This window comes from Dermacentor variabilis, chromosome 7, assembly GCF_050947875.1.
Source record: "Dermacentor variabilis isolate Ectoservices chromosome 7, ASM5094787v1, whole genome shotgun sequence".
Lineage (NCBI taxonomy): Eukaryota > Metazoa > Arthropoda > Arachnida > Ixodida > Ixodidae > Dermacentor > Dermacentor variabilis.
In genome coordinates, this window is record NC_134574.1 from 147445256 (window position 1) to 147465289 (window position 20034).

General features: G+C 42.6%; 1 protein-coding gene across 2 annotated transcripts in view; it reads left to right on the forward strand.

The window, feature by feature from the left end:
• LOC142588132 (DNA mismatch repair protein Msh3-like) overlaps positions 1–20034 on the forward strand; it is a 38597-nt gene that overhangs the window by 3150 nt on the left and 15413 nt on the right. For both annotated transcript variants that reach the window (XM_075699617.1, XM_075699615.1), the window contains exons 5-16: positions 477–643; positions 2933–3145; positions 3670–3864; positions 5133–5265; positions 8116–8303; positions 8918–9086; positions 10294–10358; positions 11898–12014; positions 13725–13832; positions 14785–14899; positions 15920–16074; positions 19202–19388. In XM_075699617.1, the coding sequence (XP_075555732.1) occupies positions 477–643; positions 2933–3145; positions 3670–3864; positions 5133–5265; positions 8116–8303; positions 8918–9086; positions 10294–10358; positions 11898–12014; positions 13725–13832; positions 14785–14899; positions 15920–16074; positions 19202–19388 (1812 nt within the window). The remainder of the gene's footprint in view (positions 1–476; positions 644–2932; positions 3146–3669; positions 3865–5132; positions 5266–8115; positions 8304–8917; positions 9087–10293; positions 10359–11897; positions 12015–13724; positions 13833–14784; positions 14900–15919; positions 16075–19201; positions 19389–20034) is intronic.

The following is a 20034-nucleotide window of genomic DNA, read 5'->3' on the forward strand; positions in this document are numbered from 1 at the left end:
ACTGAATGTCTTACAGATCTTTAAATTAAGACTTATGATAATTAAGTTTATAAATTAGAATGATTAGTGTTGCTCATACAATATGATCTCTTCGTTGTTTTTGTTGTCACCTGAAGACTGCGTTCAATAAACATACAAGTTATCTAAATCAGAGATCATAAGATGTTCTTGAGTTTCTGCATTGTAAAAAAAAAAAAAAAGATGTGCTGGCCTTTTGTGCTGGTCCTCCATTGGAAAACGAGAGATGTGAGCAACATGGACAGACAAAAAGCTTTGTCATGCCATTCATCGTATAAAAACAAGATATTCCGAAAAATATCAGTTAAACCAACTTCTGAGTAGGTGGCACAACCAGTCTATGAATGTTTTATTGTTATGTTGAGCACAGTTGGGGGTGTGCTTCGGGGTGCAGACAAGTATCCTCGGGCACTGCACTTAAAGGGTTAAAAGTGCTTCCTGGTCGAACACGTGTGCAGGCAGCCCAGCCAACTACGGGAGAAGTTCTGTACGACACATTTGAAGAGAGCGCATCTTCTTGTGAACTGGAGCAGAGGCTTGAGAGTCTTCAACCTGTTGAGATTGTTTTCTCTGAGAAGTGCCACCCCATGTTGGAGAAGACAGTGTGCAGCTTCACAAGCACGAGGTGAGTGGGCGCTGGTTTTAAAATAGAGTGTATGGTCACAAGTTTTGTGGCACCGAACATTGGAGTGTGTATCGCTCGACACAGGCAGAGCACCCTGTTGAGCAGCCGGTGCACTTCTCTGGTGTGCATAATTAGGGATGCACCCCCTAATTGCGCTGGCGCGCCATGTGGTACCTTTAGTACCATACAGCATCTGAAAATGACGGAACGTATTATCTCATGCTCACGCACCTTGACTTCCATTCTGGCAGCAGACCGTAGCGGACGACGCAGGTGCGTGATCAGGAAGTGTTCCTGCTAAAATCACAGACTAGCCACCACCAGCCACCCCACTGTTTTGATGATGTTCACCCAACCAGAACCCTAGGGAACATCCAATTCCAGAACGGGCTGTGCAACAAAGTTGGTGGAATGTTAGCTAGTCAGCGGTCGAGATAAGCAAGAAATCTTTGGTGCATGGGTGGGGAACAAAACCAAGGAAGAGATGGGTCTGTCACAGGCATAGGTAACCTTACGTAATAAGACAAGAGGTAGGCAGAGGGCTACACTATGATAGAATAGAACAAAAGAAGCATACAAATGCAAGGTGGCTGTATGTCACCACCCACATTTAAAGGGGATGCCGTTGAGGAGTGTCATTGATCATCAGAATGCATTCCCCTGTTCACAATAGTAAAGCTTGTGACTGTACAGTGCTCAGGAATGAAATAGGACACGGAGCATTTAGCAGAACCCTACATATGTGCAAAGTACGCGAGAACACCATGTCATGTCGCTGGGAATTTGGTCACCAGAGGTGACGAGGACTCCGATGTAAGTGTACGCGCCAGAATTACGTCGATGTGACACGAACTGCAGCCAGTTGAAATGAAAGCATGCACATTACTTAGCTCTAAATTGACGCATTTCATTCCGTGAGCACTATACATTCCTGTTATAAAACACTAATGAGGTGCTATGACATCACTCCTGTGCTGCCAGGTTTCATTCTGTGAGCACTGTACATTCCTGTTATAAAACACTAATGAGGTGCTATGACATCAGTCCTGTGCTGCCAGATTTCGATTTCTAGAGTGTAATTATGTTGCAATTTTATGTGTTGCAGATAGTGGTTTAGGCTTGAAATTAGATGCAATGTTACTGAAAGATTTGTTTGCTATTTTTCATTCAGGCTTCAATGTATTGCAAGCTTTCAGTGGCAGAAAGCTGAGAAAATGTATGAAGATTCATACTTTCAAGAGGAAGGTGTTGCAAATACAGACATAGAGAAACGGAAAGAACAACACGAGCACATTTGTGCAATCCTCTCCTCTTTCTCTTTCTTTCCTTATCATTTCACATTCCTGTAACAAAAATGACTACACAGACGTGTTTGTGAGTTCTCCTTTTCTCTTTCTCTTGTGTCGTTTCTTTTCGTTCCTCTTGTCTCCATGTTATCTACATTTACCTTTTCAAACCATAAATAATAATCTCTCTTGTGGAATAGCTGCACTTGCCTAAAAAATTGTGATTGTGCACTTCTATAGATCTTGCTGTCTGCAAGCCTGTGTTAGTACAGATTTCTTAAATATAACATATCATGCTACTACTATACTACTATACTATAGTTTCTTAAATTTGCAGGAACATCGCAACAGCTAAAGCCTTAAAGAAGGTGTTTAGCTGATGCGTTTCTATTGGCACCGCAGTACTCGCTGCAGTTAAATATCAGCCCGCCTCAACTGTCTGTGACTGGCATGTTTCGTTGCATTAACAACTAGGGGTAAAGCATCAGACAGTCAAGCAAATAGATGATGACAATGTGTAAGCTGTAGGTTAAAAGCTGAGTGGTTGACAAAGAGTGGCCAGTGTACGACAGCTATTATACTTCTATGCCTGATCGTAGCAGGTAATAATGCTTTAGTTTTTATGCTAACCCGGCATACTTGCTCAGTAGTGTAATGCTTATCTGTTCTGTGTTGCAGAGTAAGAGTTTTCTGTTACACTAGCCGCTTTGGTGATGTTTTCTCTTTAAGTCACAGTGCTTTTGTGGATTTCAGTTGAAAAATTGAATCAATCAATTAAAATTTATTTCCTTGAGACAACTCTGAGGTTACCTGCCATTAAAGGGTACAACTTATCCTTTCACTTATGACTTTGATGCCATTGTGAACCATCTTAGAGGCTGCGTATGCATCAATGCATCAGTGATGTTAGAAGAGAAAAAAAAGCATTTCTACTGTAATGTAAAACTGCGAGAACAGTTGTGGTAGAAAGTACTGTTGCATTCTTTGTTGCTTGTTGATGCAGTCGTGATGGTGTACGTTTGGAGCGACTCCCGCCGGATTACTTCAAGCTGTCTCCTAGCTTAGATGCCCTGACCACCTTGTTCTCTGGCAATGGCAAGCACTCGTCGAGTATTGCCCAGCTAGCGGCAATCCCACCAGTCGTCATCTGCTGTTTGGGATCTCTCCTCGAATACCTGAAAGCATTCAAACTGGAGGAAATCCTCAGGGATGTGAGGCAAGTGCCTTCTAGAGTTCGAACTTTAGAACACAATTCTAAAGTTTGGCTTGAAAGTTTCTTGAGCTCTAAGATAACTTCAATTCTAGAAGTGCTCAAACTAGGAGAAATTCTCGGGGGTGTCGGGCAAGCGTCGCAAAACTGGGGCACAATCTCACAAGCATATTGGTTTCTGAATGTTCGTTTCCACTCTTGTGATTCGCTGGGTGCTGCGCTTTTATTAGCAGTCGCATGCGCGACGGGCAGGAGCAGGAGTTGAACTCCATCTACTAGCGACGTAAGAAGTGAAGCGAACATTTGTAAGGCGAGATGTTTTTGTGATACCATCCTTGAAGTTTACTTCTAAAGTTCCTTAGTTCTTTTGGAATTAACAAAACTTTAAGACAACTACAACAAATGTACTTTATTACAGTACCAACAAGGTTCTCTTGTATTATGACAGGCTTTATGTGGCCGCACATTCGTGTAGTGCAGTTGGCAAAGGAAGTGCTCCTTTTCTGAACCTGTTTGGTTGCTGTTTGCAGCAATTTCACTCCCATGTCCAGCGGCTGTCGCAAAATGGATCTCACGGCGGCAACGCTACGGAGGTTGGACGTGTTCCGTAACTCGGCAGATGGCACAGTGAAAGGCAGCTTGTTCGGCCACTTGGATCATACTTTGACAGCCTTTGGCCGCCGCATGCTTTTCTCATGGATAGGACAACCGCTGGCCGACTTGGAGTGAGTTGCGTGATTGATAGAAAAAAATTATATATTTTGTTTGTTTGCTGCCTTAAACCATGGAGAGAGCTATTACATTTTAAGGAAGCACTTAGTAATGCGTTTATAACATATTTTAAATAAGCAAGACACATTTTTACTGTGGGCGACAGGACAAAGCAAGAGATTGAAATATGTACCCAGGTATTTTTTTTGCTCTTGTTTTTAACTTTGAGCAAATTTTGCAAAGGTGGCATGAAGCGTATAGCAAAACTTGTTCTGATCAGGTACATTATCCTAGGGGTAGACATACTTGCAAATTGTGGTGTCCAGGTGGCTAAATAAAAATATTTGCTAATTAGCTGTTAACTTTAAAGTGGAGCAGTAGTGAAGTCACGTCTGCTTATCAGAAATCCTACTGACTAGCACAAACTTTGAAAACATCCTATCCCAGAATCTGCTAAATAATTTGTTGGCATTCCAGTTAAGATTGCGGAAGGCAGTGCGAAGAGGTAGCCACCGTAGCCACGGTTTATTTAGGCCGACCAGCCTGGTGTAACGGTATCTTGGGAGTGGCCGACACCGCGGCCACTCACTCCGAGAGTGCGAGAGTGTTCTATTCCCATGCTACCTGCAGGCGAGCCCTCTTCTTCTTTGCCGGCTTTGGAAGCGATATTCTTGCGGCCACAAGACCATCGCGACTGACTTGATGCACACTTTTAAGGAACTGTCAACTGGAGTGCTAATGTATTTCGTGGCACACTTTAAAGCCAGATATCCGGAAAGTGCTGCTAGGCTTGGGATTTGTGCTAAGTTGACCTAGATTCATTAAAGCTGAGCTTCAATTTCACAATTGCAACATGTGTGCTGAAGTGAATAATTAAAACGTTAATGAGTGAATTTTCAATTAGCCCCCTGGACATTTTTGGTTAGGTGTGCAAGTGATGTTCACCTCTTCCAGAAATACACCTGAAAGGCACCGCAGGCAATATTTTAAATCTCTTTTTTAACTAAAGATTAAACGGGCGGTATGGTCATGATAACACAACCATGGTTGTCACGATCAGGACCTTGCTTTCTTCAATCTTTTGCGTAGTATTACAACATTGAACTTGCACAAACGAGGCCAATTTCACACTCTCGCGCAGTGCTGAACATCTTGTGGTGTAACATCTGCATCTCCATTTCCAGCATGTGGTTTCTTTCTTGAGCTTGACTTCACCACTGTGTGCTTATAATAGCTGGTGCACTGAAAAAACAGTGCTAGAAGTTTCTTTGTGTTCACACAGGTTGATCAAGGAACGTCAGGATGCTGTTTCGAGCATACTTTCCATGGGAGCCAAGAGTCTTCCCGAACTTAGAAAGTTTCTCTCAAGAATGCCCGACGTTCAGCGAGGACTTTGTGCAATTTTGCACCAGAAGGCAAGCATCCAATTTGCCTAGTAATTCTCAGTGTACTTCTAAACGAAGAATTCGCAGACTGGCTTGCGAGAATTGATTAATCTGGCTTCAGCGAGCAAGATTATTCATTCATCATCTGGATTATCTGTAGAATGCACTGTTCTTATAGGGTTTGTACAGTAAGCACTATACTAGCCACGGATTATCAGGATGTATTATTTATGGATTGATTATTTAGCTTCAGGGAGACAAATGATTCATTCAGTATGAGTCATCCATGGATTATCTGGATAGATTCATGAATATAATCTAGCAAAATGAACTTTCGTTTTGAATTTTCAACTTTTTCACATCTGTTTGTTCCACTATGAAAAAACTATGTGTTATTGTATTTGCAATAGACCCAACATATATGGCAACCTCTGTTTGACTTTTTGCCATTTGGTTGTATTCTCCTCGTTATTTGTTGCATTCTGCATATACATAGGTGCGTACGTACATACAGGGTGCACCACGAAGGCTGTCACAAGGTTTTTGCCTAATATTTTGGTTGAGAATGAAACAAATCTTAGGAAAGCTTTTGCATTTACCAGTATATTACCCAGTATATTTACCCAGTATATTAGAAATGCAACACGGAACAATTTATTCAATGTCGCCGTTCTTGTCCTTAATCGCAGCCTTTAAAAATTTTGGGTATGCTTCAGTTGCGGCCCGCAAGGTATCTCTGAGAGAATATTTTTCCATGCTCGTTGCAGCGATGCCTTTAGGGCCACCATGCTGGCGTGCTGAAGGGCACGGGCCTCCTTTTCAAGAATAGCCCACACACAAAAGACGATTAGGTTTAGTTCAGGCTAGTTCGCCGGCCACTCTCCAACAGGATTGAAGTCTGGCTTGAGAGTACGATACCACTGCTGTGGTGTTAATTTGCTCTTCAATCACAACGTTGTGCTCGGGCACCATCCTGCTGCAAAGTCCAAGACTACTCGCCGAAATGGGACAGAGATCAGGACAGTGAATGAGGTTGTAAAATATCTTTAAAGTATGAGTGAGTGTGGTCCTTGCACCTTTTGTCACAAAAACAAGAGGAATGCAGCCAGTGGGGCTTACCACCAACTCAAACCATGACAGACACTACATGGGAGTTTCAAAAGCTGTCCAGCTGGCTGCATCAGCAACTTCTGATGTTGGAACAAGCGCACGAGTTCCGAGCATTGTGACTGGCTTCTGCTGTCAAAATTTTCTCACTGGTGAAGACAGTTGCCTAGTGTTCCCCACTCGTGGGCCATACCAACAGCAGCCGGCATTTTTCCCCATCGTCCTTTTCTCTTCACCTCCGTTGTTCCATGTCTTTTCTGGAACTTGTAGGGGAACACCTTGAGGTCCCTTTGCACAGCTTTTCTCAATGTTGTACAATAAAGTTTATTCACTCACTCACTCGCTCGCTCGCTCACTCACTCACTCACACTCACTCACTCACTCACTCACTCACTCACTCACTCTCACTCTCACTCACTCACTCACTCACTCACTCACTCACTCACTCACTCACTCACTCACTCACTCACTCACTCACTCACTCACTCAATGTTGTCGCCAACACATTCAGCCCCAAGGCCACCTTTCTGATGATTCTCCGTGGCTGGCATTCGATTCTCTTCCTCACAATTTTATTAAGGTGAAAAGTGGCCACAGAGACAGGACAACCACTGCGGGTTACATCCTTAAGAGTGCCACATTTGAAAGCCCAGTGGATCATCTCGCGGTGAACTTTTAGAATTTCGATGACCTCGGAAGGAGAGTGTCTGGTCTCGCTCATTGACGAAATTGCGGGTTGATGTGATCCAGGGTACGCCATTTTCCAAAAGATAAACAAACCAGCGTGAAACACAGTTGAAGTACAGAAAAAAAAAATTGAAGAAATGCTTGATTAAAGAGAAATGTGTGTGCTGAAAAGGCCATGGCATCAACTGGAACACTGGGTTTATTTGTGCGTGCACAACATGCACACACAAACAACTAAACAAACAATAATCATTCCAAATGAATGTTTCTGTTTGGACTGTAAACTGTCTGCAGTGTGCCGTGTGTTCTGTTAGGTTGCAGAACCCAGTCAATTATCATTGACAGACCTTGTACCGTGTATTAGAAAACTGCCTTGTTGAGTATTGTAGATATATTGTTACGCAGTCTATTATTAGTCTGTTATTTTTGGAACATTAAGAAATGTGTATTCTACCTAAATAAGTTAGTATAAATAAATGCACGGCCTCATTATAATGAAACTGGATATAACGGAACAGTAGGTACAATAAGGGAAATTCTCCTTGAAATCCTTATGAAGGTTCATATTGCAGTGCTGCATGCAAGAATAGATGTAATGACGGAATGGATATAAGGAACGAATTCTAGCTCCTCCTTCAACTTCGTTGTATTGAAGTTTTGCATTTTACGCACACCCCAGCCACCCTTTCCCCAGTACTAGCAGTCATGTGACCTGCCTGCCCACTGTGCTAAAAAGTGTGTGCTGCTTTTAGGTATTGGTTATTTCTTTGTGTAACAATGCTGGGCCATATATGTGCTTGTCGGTTGTTATCCTGCCCGTTGCTTGCTTGAGCAGGCAACAGAACAAAGGTTCTTCACATCAATTCAATTAAGTAAAACTAAAAGTCCATCTGTAATGCCAGTGTTATTGTTATAGGACTTCCTAAATACATCTGATCCGTTGATGTAGGTTGCAGAAATAGCTCCCTGGCAATGAACAACATTATGTCACCATGACAAATAGTTCTTTCTAACAATGCAAGATCTTTCAGCAACTTCTCTTGCCGCACGTTACCGATATAGTTGCTCCTTGTCAAATTTTTCCAGGTGAAGCCGTCTGATCTTGTGGAAATACTGTCTGCCTTGTCCCGGGCGCAAAGGCTCTTCGGGGCACTCAGCACAAACTTTTCGCTGGGCATCACGAGTACTGCACTGAGGAATTGCTTTGTCAACATTGCCAAGCTCTTGAGAGATGTTGACAGCCATCTTGAATGCTTGGACATCAATTCAGCCAAGTATGTAAGCGCACTCTTGGACATTGAGAAAAGTATATGACAAAACCATGACTTGATTATGAGGAACACAGATGTGGGGGACTTCGGATTAATTTTGGCCACTTGGGGATATTTAATATGCTCCCACTACACGGGACATGGGAGTTTTTGCATTTTGCCCCCGTCAAAATGTGACTGCTGTGACCGCGATTCAATTGCGCGACTATGCGACACTGATGGGGAATAACAGCAACTTTGTTGTGCTGGGAATATCATAGCACCGGTATTCGTTATGCGGAGATTTCACTGTAGCGCATGCACGCACAAAGACCATTGAAGTGGTGCTCGGCTGCTGAGCACGAGGTCGCAGGATCGAATCCCGGCCACGGTGGCTGCATTTCCATGGGGGCGAAATGCGAAAACACCCGTGGTACTTAGATTTAGGTGCATGTTAAAGAACCCCAGGTGGTCGAAATTCCCACAGTCCTCCACTACGGCGTGCCTCATAATCAGAAAGGGGTTTTGGCACGTAAAACCCCATAATGTATTTATATTAAAGACCATTGAAGTAAACAGATGTGCTGATTCCGGTGAATCAAACAGAAGATGAATTGAATCTTGTTACGTCTTTACAGGCGTGATGACATGGCTACACTCTTCAAGGACTTGTCTAACTATCCCGACCTCTTGAGGTGCCATAAGGATGTCTTCAACATTGAGGAGAAGCTCCTTTCACTTCGAAAGGATATTGCTGTGCGGCTTGGAGTTGCCACGTTTGACTACAAATCGGTCAATGGATTGCCGGTAACTCTAATACTTCTTTGCAGTCCTACTTCAAGGGGCCCTGGAACACTTTTCGAACATAGTAAAATAAATGTTGCCGATCTGTTAGCAAGGCTTTTGTGAACGTGTGGGCCAAATGTTATTGCACTCCATGCAGCAGGAAATTTACACTCTCGTACCAGAAGCAGCGAACGTTTGCCTGCCCTCGCTTTCCAATGCTATTGGCTGGTTTTGTGATTGCGAGACAATTCTCAGTAATACATCATTGCGCTAATTTTTAGTTAAACAACTGAAAAATATATGTCTCCAATCTCAAAAAAAGACAGAAAGATCATTCCGTCTTTGCACTGTGCATAGCTGCATCTCCTGCGCATGGGCTCTGAGATGGCCGCGGCGGGCCGCATAGCATAGTCTACCACAGTCGCCATGGGTTGCAGCGACGACTCCTTTGGCAGCCGCGACATGCAAATTTGGCTGGGGCTTTGCCCTCTTGGCTTCTCTGCTGTGTAGCTTCCAGCATGCTAGCACAGACGAAAATAGGGAGAAAGCCTGGTATCGGTGCGATAACTCCACTTATAGTTGAAAGATACAAAAAATGTTTAGTTAAGAAAGTGTGTCAGGGCCTGTTTAATGATGGTGTTTATAGTTGATCCTGATGCCTTGTTAAACAGAAATAAATTTTATGTAGGCTAAATGCGTTATGTAGTGGGCACAGACCTAGTCAAGCCGAATTAGTGGCATTTGTTCTGTGCCTCCGTCGTCTGTACGTTGTATGGATGCCAAATTACTTGATCCGGTGGCTTGAAGTATGGAATCTCGATGCTCCATGCCTTAATGGTGATGTCTAAAGAAATCTGACCAATAGCCATTGTTTCTATAAGCACATCACAGTGAACACAAGAAGCTACAAGGATTTAAAAATTTTGAAGGAAAGGGCAGGTGGTATTATTAGCAATAGTGAGTGCTCCTTGCTGTGTGATTAGGAACAAGATTTGGCTGAAATATTCCAGACAGCATTGTCTGTCGATTTGTTATGTTTGTTTATCGTGTGAAAAAAAGGTTGCAATTTACTCTTTATAATGCATTACCCCCTTTAATAAGATGTGCTGCTATGCTAGTTATTGCATTGTGTTAGTGTGAAGGTTGTAGGATAACTTGTAGCCCAAGTGGCGCAGATTTGGCCATGTGCATAAGATAACAGAGCCTCTGGTTTCGCAAATCTTTTCAGTATCTTGTTGAAGTGCCTGTCAAGAATATTTCGGCACTACCTCGGGACTGGTTCAAAATAAGCTCGTATGTATCCTTGTGTATGATTTGAGATTTTTGGGGATGCATGCTAATGTCAGGAAAGTTTCTGTACTCCATAAAGGGAAATTGAATTGAGCCATGCCTACTTAACAAATGGTGCAATTAATGCTGACTATAAATCGCATAGAATACAGCAAATTGTGTTTTGGGCCTGGCATTTTTACTGTAATGCATATTATAAAAGTACCGAAATTATATTTTGAAGCCAGAATCTCAGTGGTAGGGTTGTGTGAATAATGAATATTGAGTTCGAAGCAAATTTGAAGCGAATAGTGAATTTGGCCGAATATTTTCGAATTGAATATTGAATAGTTGACGTTCAAAAATTTTGGCTGCAAAGTGGTATGCAAGGTAATTATTGGATACTTACGATAATTAAGTGTAATAATTTTTGAGAATGAGAGCACAATTAATTCAAGTGAGTTTAATGATGTCATTCACTCATCACTTTCTTTCGGAATATTGTAGTTTAAATGTTTTGGAACGCTGTCTGAGTTTTCTCACAAATAATGTTTCTGAGCAATTATAAAAGGTTATGAGAAATTTCTAAAGGCATTTATATTTATCCATAACTTGTTTTTCTAACTTAGTGTCTGGACACGGCGGTGGTGAAAAAAATAGTGCGGGCAACCAGGGCGCCATGATTGGCAAAGATGGCGCCGGTGTATACTGGCGTATCTGGGGCTCGTTGCTCAGTTTCTTTTGCCCGCTGCTAAATAAAGTTGATGAAATGACTACATTTCATATATTTGAAAGCTTCCACCGTAATATTTATATAGTTGTGCCAAACGTGTGAGTCTATTTTTGATATTAAAAAATGTGCCTTTCTGATTACCAGACAGCAAACAAACTCGTAACCATGAGTTTGCCGACACTTGGAAAAGCACAAATATTACAACTGCTCTCAAAGCAAATATTGAATAGTGTAATATTTGGAACTACTATATGAAAATTTGAATATTCGCACAACACTGCTCAGCGTGATTTGATTACCTCAGATGGAACAACACTTTCTGTCCATAATGAAGCTACATGCTGCCTAAAACATGGGTCGTTTAGTCGCTTATTTTTGAGCGTGTTATCAGCACCAGAGATTCAAGAAGTTCAAGAAAATTTAGCTGTTTACTGTCTTTATAAATTATAACAAAGTCACATCCAACACGAAGGTACTTTTGTTATATCTGATATTTGTTATAAGCGGGTATTGTTGCAAGCTTATAGTATCAGCAAGAAACATTTTAGATTTACTTTGTTGTATCAAATCTGTTAATATCTGTGTTCATTAAAATATTGTTTGTCTTACCATAAAATTGAGTGCTAGTTATACGCCGAAATAGTTATGTGGCAAAATATAGTAATTGCTTCGTGGCAGTACATTCCAGATTGCAATGAAATCGTGCCACCAACCAGCAGGGAGCTGCATTAGGAAGTACTGATAACTGAACATCAAAAAAAGAAAAGTTTTTTCTGAACCTTTGCTTTGTGCTGAGCCTGTTTCCGTTTTGGTTTGACTGTTTCGTTTAGGACAAAGGCTGTAAGCAGGTTTCGGCCACCTGTGGTCGAGTCTCTCTACAAAGACCTGTGCGTTGCCAAGGAAGTGGCGCTGATGCAAAGCCGCAAGTCCTGGGTTTCTTTCCTGGAGTAAGTACCCTTTGTTTTGTAACTGTGTGTTGCCTCGCAGCATATCTTCTGCCTAAATTTTGCAGAGATGCTGCATGTCGGGCATACCTTAAGTACCATGCTTAGGTGGCACTGCTCACCTGTTTCACCGTATGATGAACCAGAAGTACGCATTGCCTATGTCGATGCTAGAGAAAACTAGTCGCAGTTTTGACCAGAAGGCAAAGCATTGATAGTGATAGCAAAGTATTAGACTATTACACGAGGTAATAGGCTTGTAGCTTTGTGGGCGGTGTGAATTACAGCAAAGTTTTCATTATCAACTAAAGAAGTGTGGCATCACGTAACAAAATACAAATATGAACAGGGTTCACCCAATGACTGCGAGCACTCACAATCACAACGGTGACAGGATGAGGAGCACTAGCAGCAGCGAGGATGCGCGATACCAGCTGAACGTCGTGGGCTGCCATTCCCTTCACCGTTCCTTTCACCACGTCACCTTCAACACTCAGCATGCGGGCATGAAGCATGCATCAACCCACCAGCCTTCTTGGCTTGCGCATGCATGCTCACCCTTCGCCCTTTGCCCTGGAACCTACACCAGATGATGCGACCTCAAATGCATGGCGTGCAGGCTATGTATGCAAGTGGCAGTTCGGCAAGATGGGCTGCGCTGGGTGAACATGCATTGTCACACCCAGGGCAGCAGCAGCGTGAATGACCCTCGAGTTCACATAATTGCTATTGTAATAAAAATATAAGTGCATCTATGTATATGTTAGGGGAAGGGAACGCTGGCATCATCTCTCATCTGTCTTTAAGAATGCTGAGATGAAGAAATGGGGAGCTATTCTATGTTCCAGGTGACAGGCAGTGCTGCCACGCGCTGTGCTGTGACAGTTTATGTTTTTCGTCCAACATTGCTGCGGGTGATGTCTAATCATGACCTCCTGTGTGCGAGGCACGAAGGTGGTGTGTGCAAGCGGGGTGTTAGACAAAGTCCACTGCAAAATTCAACCTCTCTGCAAGAATCTGTGCAGAAATGAGTCAGTGTTTTAGTCAGATCAGCCATATAATATAGTACTGGGCTTCCGTACCCTGCATAATTCCATAGATAGCTCTGCAGTGATTGCTGCGTACTCTTGTTGACAAAATCACGTCTTCTTAGTTTCTAGTTTATTTTTTTAATCGAAGAAGGACAGGAACCACTGGGATAGATTTTTGATGTTTACAACCCAATGAAACCAATACACCAGAGGAAATCATAGCAGAAGCTAATTGTTCCTTTAATTATAATGTAGAACTAATAAAGAAAGCAGAAGTGTACATGAAAGCAAGTACAGCACATGTAACGGGGAAGATGGGGGCCCGCCTCCGATCGACGGCATGTTGTCTTTTCATCCACTTTTTGCCTTCTTCTCCTGATGAATTCTATGTCTCAATTAAAAAAGAAATTGTCTGTTGACTTGATGTGCCTGTAACTGGTTTCATGTGTACTTCACATGTATAGTCATGAACCACATTGCATATTGACTGTATTTCAAGACATGCAGTCATATTCTGGTTGGTGATGGGCGTTGATCCTGTCTTGTCCTTCTTGTTCAATGGTGTTTTCTTAGTCTCTCTTGGCAGCATTCAGTAACATTCAGCTCTTTACATAGAAACTTAACATCTGTTCATGAAAAAGATATATAGTATTAGGAGTTATAGTTGTTACTGTGCTTGCAGGAAGCTCAGTGTGAGGTACACAGACTACCAACAGGCGGTGAAGAACATAGCCATGGTGGACTGCTTCTTGTCCCTGGCCGAGACTGCTTCCCAGGCTGGATATTGCAGGTCAGACTTGACCTTGACTTGACTCCCTCATTGTTCAGCGTGTGTTTGTCTATCGTCTATTCTCAGCCGCAGCAGACGGCAGCAGAAGGTGAGTGCTGTAGTGCTGTAAGATACAGCAACTGCCATCTGCGCATAGACGTCTGCATGGCACAGTGCTGTCTGCGTGGTGGCTCTTGTGCTCTGCCATTGGGCAAGAGGTTGCAGGTTCGACACCTGACCAGAATGGCTGCATCCTGATGTGGGTTAACTGCAAATGTACTTTGATTTACAGGCACATTAAAGAATCCCAAGGGGTAAAAAATTTGTGAGTGCTATTCGCTCACTATGGTGTCTCTCGTAGCCCATGTGTTCCCTTGGCATAAGCCCCATAATTTTAACTTTTTTCTATACCACCACAGACACAATGCCAGGGCGTATTAAAAACTCATGGGCTATGAATAGCACTGTCTCCGCTGACCCGTCCCTCACCGCACAAGTCCCTGTAGTTCTTGATCCAGCTTGTCATTGTTGACAAACACAGACCCTGGAAGCTTCCGACTTCGCCTACTCATATAGCCCACCAAATTTAGAACGTAAAAAAGACAGTGGCAAGCTATAGTACTGTACCAATGCAGAAATTTGCACATATATGACGCTTTTAGTTTTGCAGATAATCGTAACCTTACAAATTAATTTTGCTGTAACATACACGTGAAATTGCAGATTCACTTGAGGCACGGTGCTTCTTCCTGCTTTTCGAAAGTGCATAAAAGAGATGTCCCATACACTGATTTCCGGGGGAAAAAATAAGAACTTACTTCTTCGTAACCTTGACTGGAGATGCACGCATTTGGAAGTTTCTCGGGGCCCCATGCTTACCTCTGCCATGGTGTGTGTGAAACCACATATAGTTAGAGGCAATGCTTTTCTGTTGGCAGCAGCCTGCAATCTGCAATATTGAATGCCATCGCAGGCCACAGATGCTGCCCAAGGATCCGGCAACAATCCGAATTGTCCAGGGGAGGCATCCAGTGCTGGAGCTGAGTTCCGCGCAGCAGCAGTACGTGAGCAACGACACTGACCTCAGTGTAAGGGGACCACAGCATTGCATGGTCAAGTGAGCCGACTTCAAACTGTGGCGTACATGCATTTCGAAGGGAAACTGTCGTGGTAATTTAACGCCTGCCTAACGGCCGTTTTGTGTCGCTTTGTTCTTTCTCCTGCCATGTGTAGGACACACCAATTTATATAAAAAGGCCGAAATGTCGTGCTCCATGCTAAAGAATTTGCCTTTCTTGATAGTTAGCCCATATATATTTTCAATATTCAGGATTTTCTGTAGGTTTTTGTCAACCCTGTCTTGCTTTGGATCACCCTCCCCCCCTTTTCTTTGTGTATATATACTTGTGCTCCCTTTCAATAATCTTTTGGTTGCCATTATGTGTCTTGTCCTGTTGTTTCTATCGCGTACAGTCTATCGTTGCGCTTAAAGAACTTTCAAGATGGAAATCAACCAACTAGCCCGATAGACCATTTTGTGGCAGAAATAACATTGTAGGTTCGAAGAAGTGGCAACGAAATAATGCAAAAAAATTCAGAAGATTGTCAACATGGTCTTTAATGCACATATGCTTGCACGCCACCTGGTCATCTTGTATTTCAATCATTGTCCTGCGGTCCCTGCAGCAATGCCTGCGATGCCTGCAAAAGCAATGCCTGCACCGAATCTCCATCCCTTGACAGCTTGAACAGAGGTTGACTGCACTTGCATAGCTGAATGATTGCAAGCTTTTTTGCAACACTCATTGTCAAAAAGAATTGAATTGAAAAACGTTTATTGTTTAAGGAAAGGGTTACTGTCATAACTGCTCTGTGTACCGGTGTAATTGCTGGCCATACATTGACGACTGTCTCCTAATGGTGAATTGGCTCATTCTGCTACTCTTGTAACAAGCCTTTCACTTCCTTGAACCATTTCTGAACCCACAACGTAGTAGTGTGATTCCAGGAGGAATCTGTCTGTAAAACACCGACTGCACTTCGTAAGCTGTTGCCATTTGTCAAGCATGAACTCTCGTAACGAGCAACATTTGTTGTTTTTTTCCCAGGAGACTATGCGCTGTTGCATCATTACTGGTCCCAACATGGGCGGCAAGAGCTCGTACATGCGCCAGGTCGCCCTTGTTGTCATCATGGCACACCTCGGGTCCTACGTGCCTGCCGAATCAGCAGCCATCAGCCTGATCGATGGCATCTACATCAGGTCAGGGTTCATGGCGGTGCCAGTGTGACGAATTTCCCACTGAATAGAGCTGTTCCAGTGGTGATGAAGCTTTCTGATCAAATATGAAGGCTTGAAAAATGAGAGCTTTGAATGGCTAATATTGCCACCTGCGTTAGTGGGGACAGCACAAAAGAAGAGGTAGGAAGGACAAGAAGGAAGAAATGTGCGTGCTACCCCCACCCACTCGATAGCCTGGTCCTGCCACCGTTGTTTTTCAGGCACCAGCTGGGGTCCTCATTAAACGTTGCCAGTCCTGTTTGGAGACATGTGACAATATAGAGTATATACCGGATACGTTCCTGCTTATATAGCACTGCTGAGCCATAATACAATGAACATGGATTTAGCGAGTTATAGTATAAATGAAGTAAATAAGATGTGTGATCTGGCTATGCTTTACTTTAATGCAAGTTCAAAGACAATATTGATTCCAGCAAAGCGAATGCTCTTTGTTCACTTGGCAGCTCAACGTGTGTATTCTGGTAGCAGAAGATGTAACATATTTGGCAAGAGTAGCTTAAAACGACACTTTCTAGACTTGCATGCTCGTTTTGACTAATGGCTTGGCTTGCCTGCAGCCTGTAAGCTAATATCACAATGCAGTGTGATCACACTGATAGCATGGCTACTTATTAATTATGCCACAAAGTACTAATTTTTCTTAATTTAATGGTGTTCGTAAGCTACAAATGGGCATGGCTAGCCACCCGCCATGGTTGCTTAGTGGCTATGGTGCTGGGCTGCTAAGCATGAGGTTGCGGGATCGAATCCCAACCACGGCAGCCACATTTCGATGGGGGCAAATTGTGAAAAGACCTGTGTGCTTAGATTTAGGTGCACATTAAAGAAACCGAGGTGGTCCAAATTTCTGGAGTCCCCCACTACAGCGTGCCTCATTATCAGATCGTTGTTTTGGCACGTAAAACCCCGTAATTTAATGGCCACAGCAATCCGCTGAGAGGCAATCAAAATTGACAGGAAACTGTTACTTCTGGCTTGTCAGAGACCTCATGCTTCCGATTATTTCGCATAGACCTCAACATTGTATTTGCCATTAATGGCACGTATGCTTTAAAAGATCTTAGGGATAAAGAAGGCACAATTTTGTTGTCAGGTACGACTTAGATATTACAGGGTTTGACTGTAATAGAAAAATAAACATGGGTAGAAGAATGCGGTATGCAAATTTGCAGTATTCAATTGAGTACTCCAAGCTTTCATTTTTCAAATATGCATGTTCAGATTTGGTCTGATTTGAAAATTTCAATATCCGAGCACCACCAAGTAAGAGTGACAGCTTGGGTACTTTGTGACTGGTCCTAACGTTTGCCCTTAGTTTATGTCCTAACATTAGCAGGGTCTAGTGAAAGGTTTTCCTGAAGGAATGATTAGGCAAAATGTGTATGTTGAGACACATGCTTCAGGGAGAAGGGAAGATTCGAAGCAGGAAAAGAAAGTGCTCTAGACTGTCAACTTGCTTTCTACTTTTCCATTCCTCACTGCGGCATGTAGCAGACTACGCTGCCTGAAATGTGCATCTCAACAGTCCACTCAAGGGAAAAATCAGTCTTGTGCTGTGCCTAACGGGATATGAACTTGGGCAAGCTGGTCATTAATATTAAACTTGTGAAATGGCTGTAGCAGAGTAGCTGCCCTGGCTGGGTGGTTAAACATCCTTTCGGCGAGGAAAAGCCTTACTTAGCGCTCAATTCTTAAGGAAGGAAAGAAGGCGACACGCACAGAGTCCTGTTGCTTTTTGTTCTTTTGTAAGAATTGTGAACTTAGGCTTTTCCTCAACAAAAGTATGAAAGCACACTAAGACAATCACAATAAGCACAGGGTTGCTTCCAACTGGTGTTTACTGAAAAGTTAACAACAGAACGTGCCCAGCAAAAAAATAAAGACCAGTTAACAAGCAGGCACAGCAGTTAATCTTGTCTTCATGTGGTTAAAAGGACGCTAAAAGAAGGACTAATGTAAGCTTAAACAGTGTTTGTTGAAAATGTCTTTTTTAAAAAAATTCTGCAGAATTAGGCTGATTATTAGACAATAAAACGAAAGTCAGAAATCCATTTTCTAAAATTTCGTGTTGATTCCGCAGAAGGAGACAAGTCAGTGGGATGTCACAGATTTCAACACTGTTTCATATTTTGGTTGTTGGGGCTCAGTAAAAGTTCTCAAAACTTGCTTAGTTCAGTCTTTGGCTCTTTTAAAATACAATGCAGTCCGTACTCACAGGTAAAAAATTAACCAGGTGCTAGCAGGCATCATCAAAATCCATGATGTTATAGTGCACTGGTGGGGGAACATGAAGACAGCGTTGCCAACTGTCTTTTGTTGCGCATTTTCTGGATTATCAAGCCACTTCTTGTCGTAAGAGTAGCTTTTTTTTTTAGTGCTGTTGAAAGGCAACTTACGAATGCAGCGCAAATAATTCAAGGTACCAGAGTTTTTTTTATCTTGTATTGGATGTAATGATATGTTGCTGCACTTAGAAACGTGCAGACGCTCGCGACTTCTTGAATCATTAGTCACAATGGGCACAAGTGTCCGTGAGAATAGAAGCAGCAGAAATTAATTCTGAAAGCGAGGACCATCAGCTCTCTGTCTATATTATTGGATAATAAACTCTGGTACCTTGCATTTTCACCCAAGATTGCATGAAGTCTTGTTAGGAACAAAGCATGTCACTGACCATTGTAAACAAAGATGTAGTTTCAACATCCACACAGATAACGGATCCCTATAGAAAGGCATCTGTACAGGTCTCGAAATGTTATGTTTCGACTATGGTCAGTGATTTGCTTTTTTTTGTTACAATTATTTTACCTGACCAGATGATATCTTGTCAAGCTGTAGACCACAGAATTGTCTGTTATATGTGTGTGTTAATTTTTTACTTGGTACATATTTTGTTACCTCTTTAGTAAGTGCCGGTTCAAAGTACGTAGCACCATATTTGTATCTGTTGTGTCTATGTGTTATATATATATTTTTTCCTTGGTATATTTTCTGTTGACTTCTTACTCAGTGCCAGTTCGTAGTAGCACAATGTTTTTTGCACTTGTTCTTTTGCAAGCTTGTTGTGGTGCTTTTCAATTAACAGAATGGGCGCTGAGGATGACATCACTCGCTGGAGAAGCACGTTCCTCAGCGAAATGCTGGAAACAACGGAGATCCTGGACAAATGCACCAACCACTCCTTGGTCATCTTGGACGAGTTGGGTCGAGGCACTGCCACACACGATGGCACAGCCATTGCCTGGGCCACGCTTCGTCACATCGTGGAAGAGGCAAGTTTCCGAGCATGTTTGACGTTTTGGAGACCAGTGTTAGTCAACAGCTTAAAGGTCAAGTGCAGTGAAGTTTGACGTCTCGTTGAGGCATCTGTGCCTCAACAAGATTCTGTGTTGGTTGCAGTGAAGTTCTGTGCCCTTGTCGGCAAATGGCAATGGTGACGCTTTCCTTTATTTTTTTGTCCAACATTTCTTTCTGCAAGCTTTTTATGAACCATACACATGTATTTCAAGTGCAAAATATTGCATGAAAGCTGCTTTATACCTGCACTATCTGAAACTAGGCTTTTTTGTGTTAAAAAAGTTTTGTTGCAGTTTGCCTTTAATTACATTGATAGCATCTGCATATGGAGAGAGAATGGTGTTTCTCCACAGTGGTGTCTAGCACCCTGTGGCTACCTCACTTTGAACTTGAAAAATGTGATCTTGCATACATCTCGATTTCACTAAAAAATTTCCTTTTTCCCACTGCATGCTGAAGTGATGTAGTTAAGGGGGCAAACACTTTTCGAACGCAGTAAAAAAATAAACATGAAATTGATGTTTATGAGGCTCCTGTGTATATGTGAGCCAAATAACATTACACTGCGTGCAGCAGGGAATTACACTGTCATGTCGAAAGCAATGAACAGACGCTTGCTCT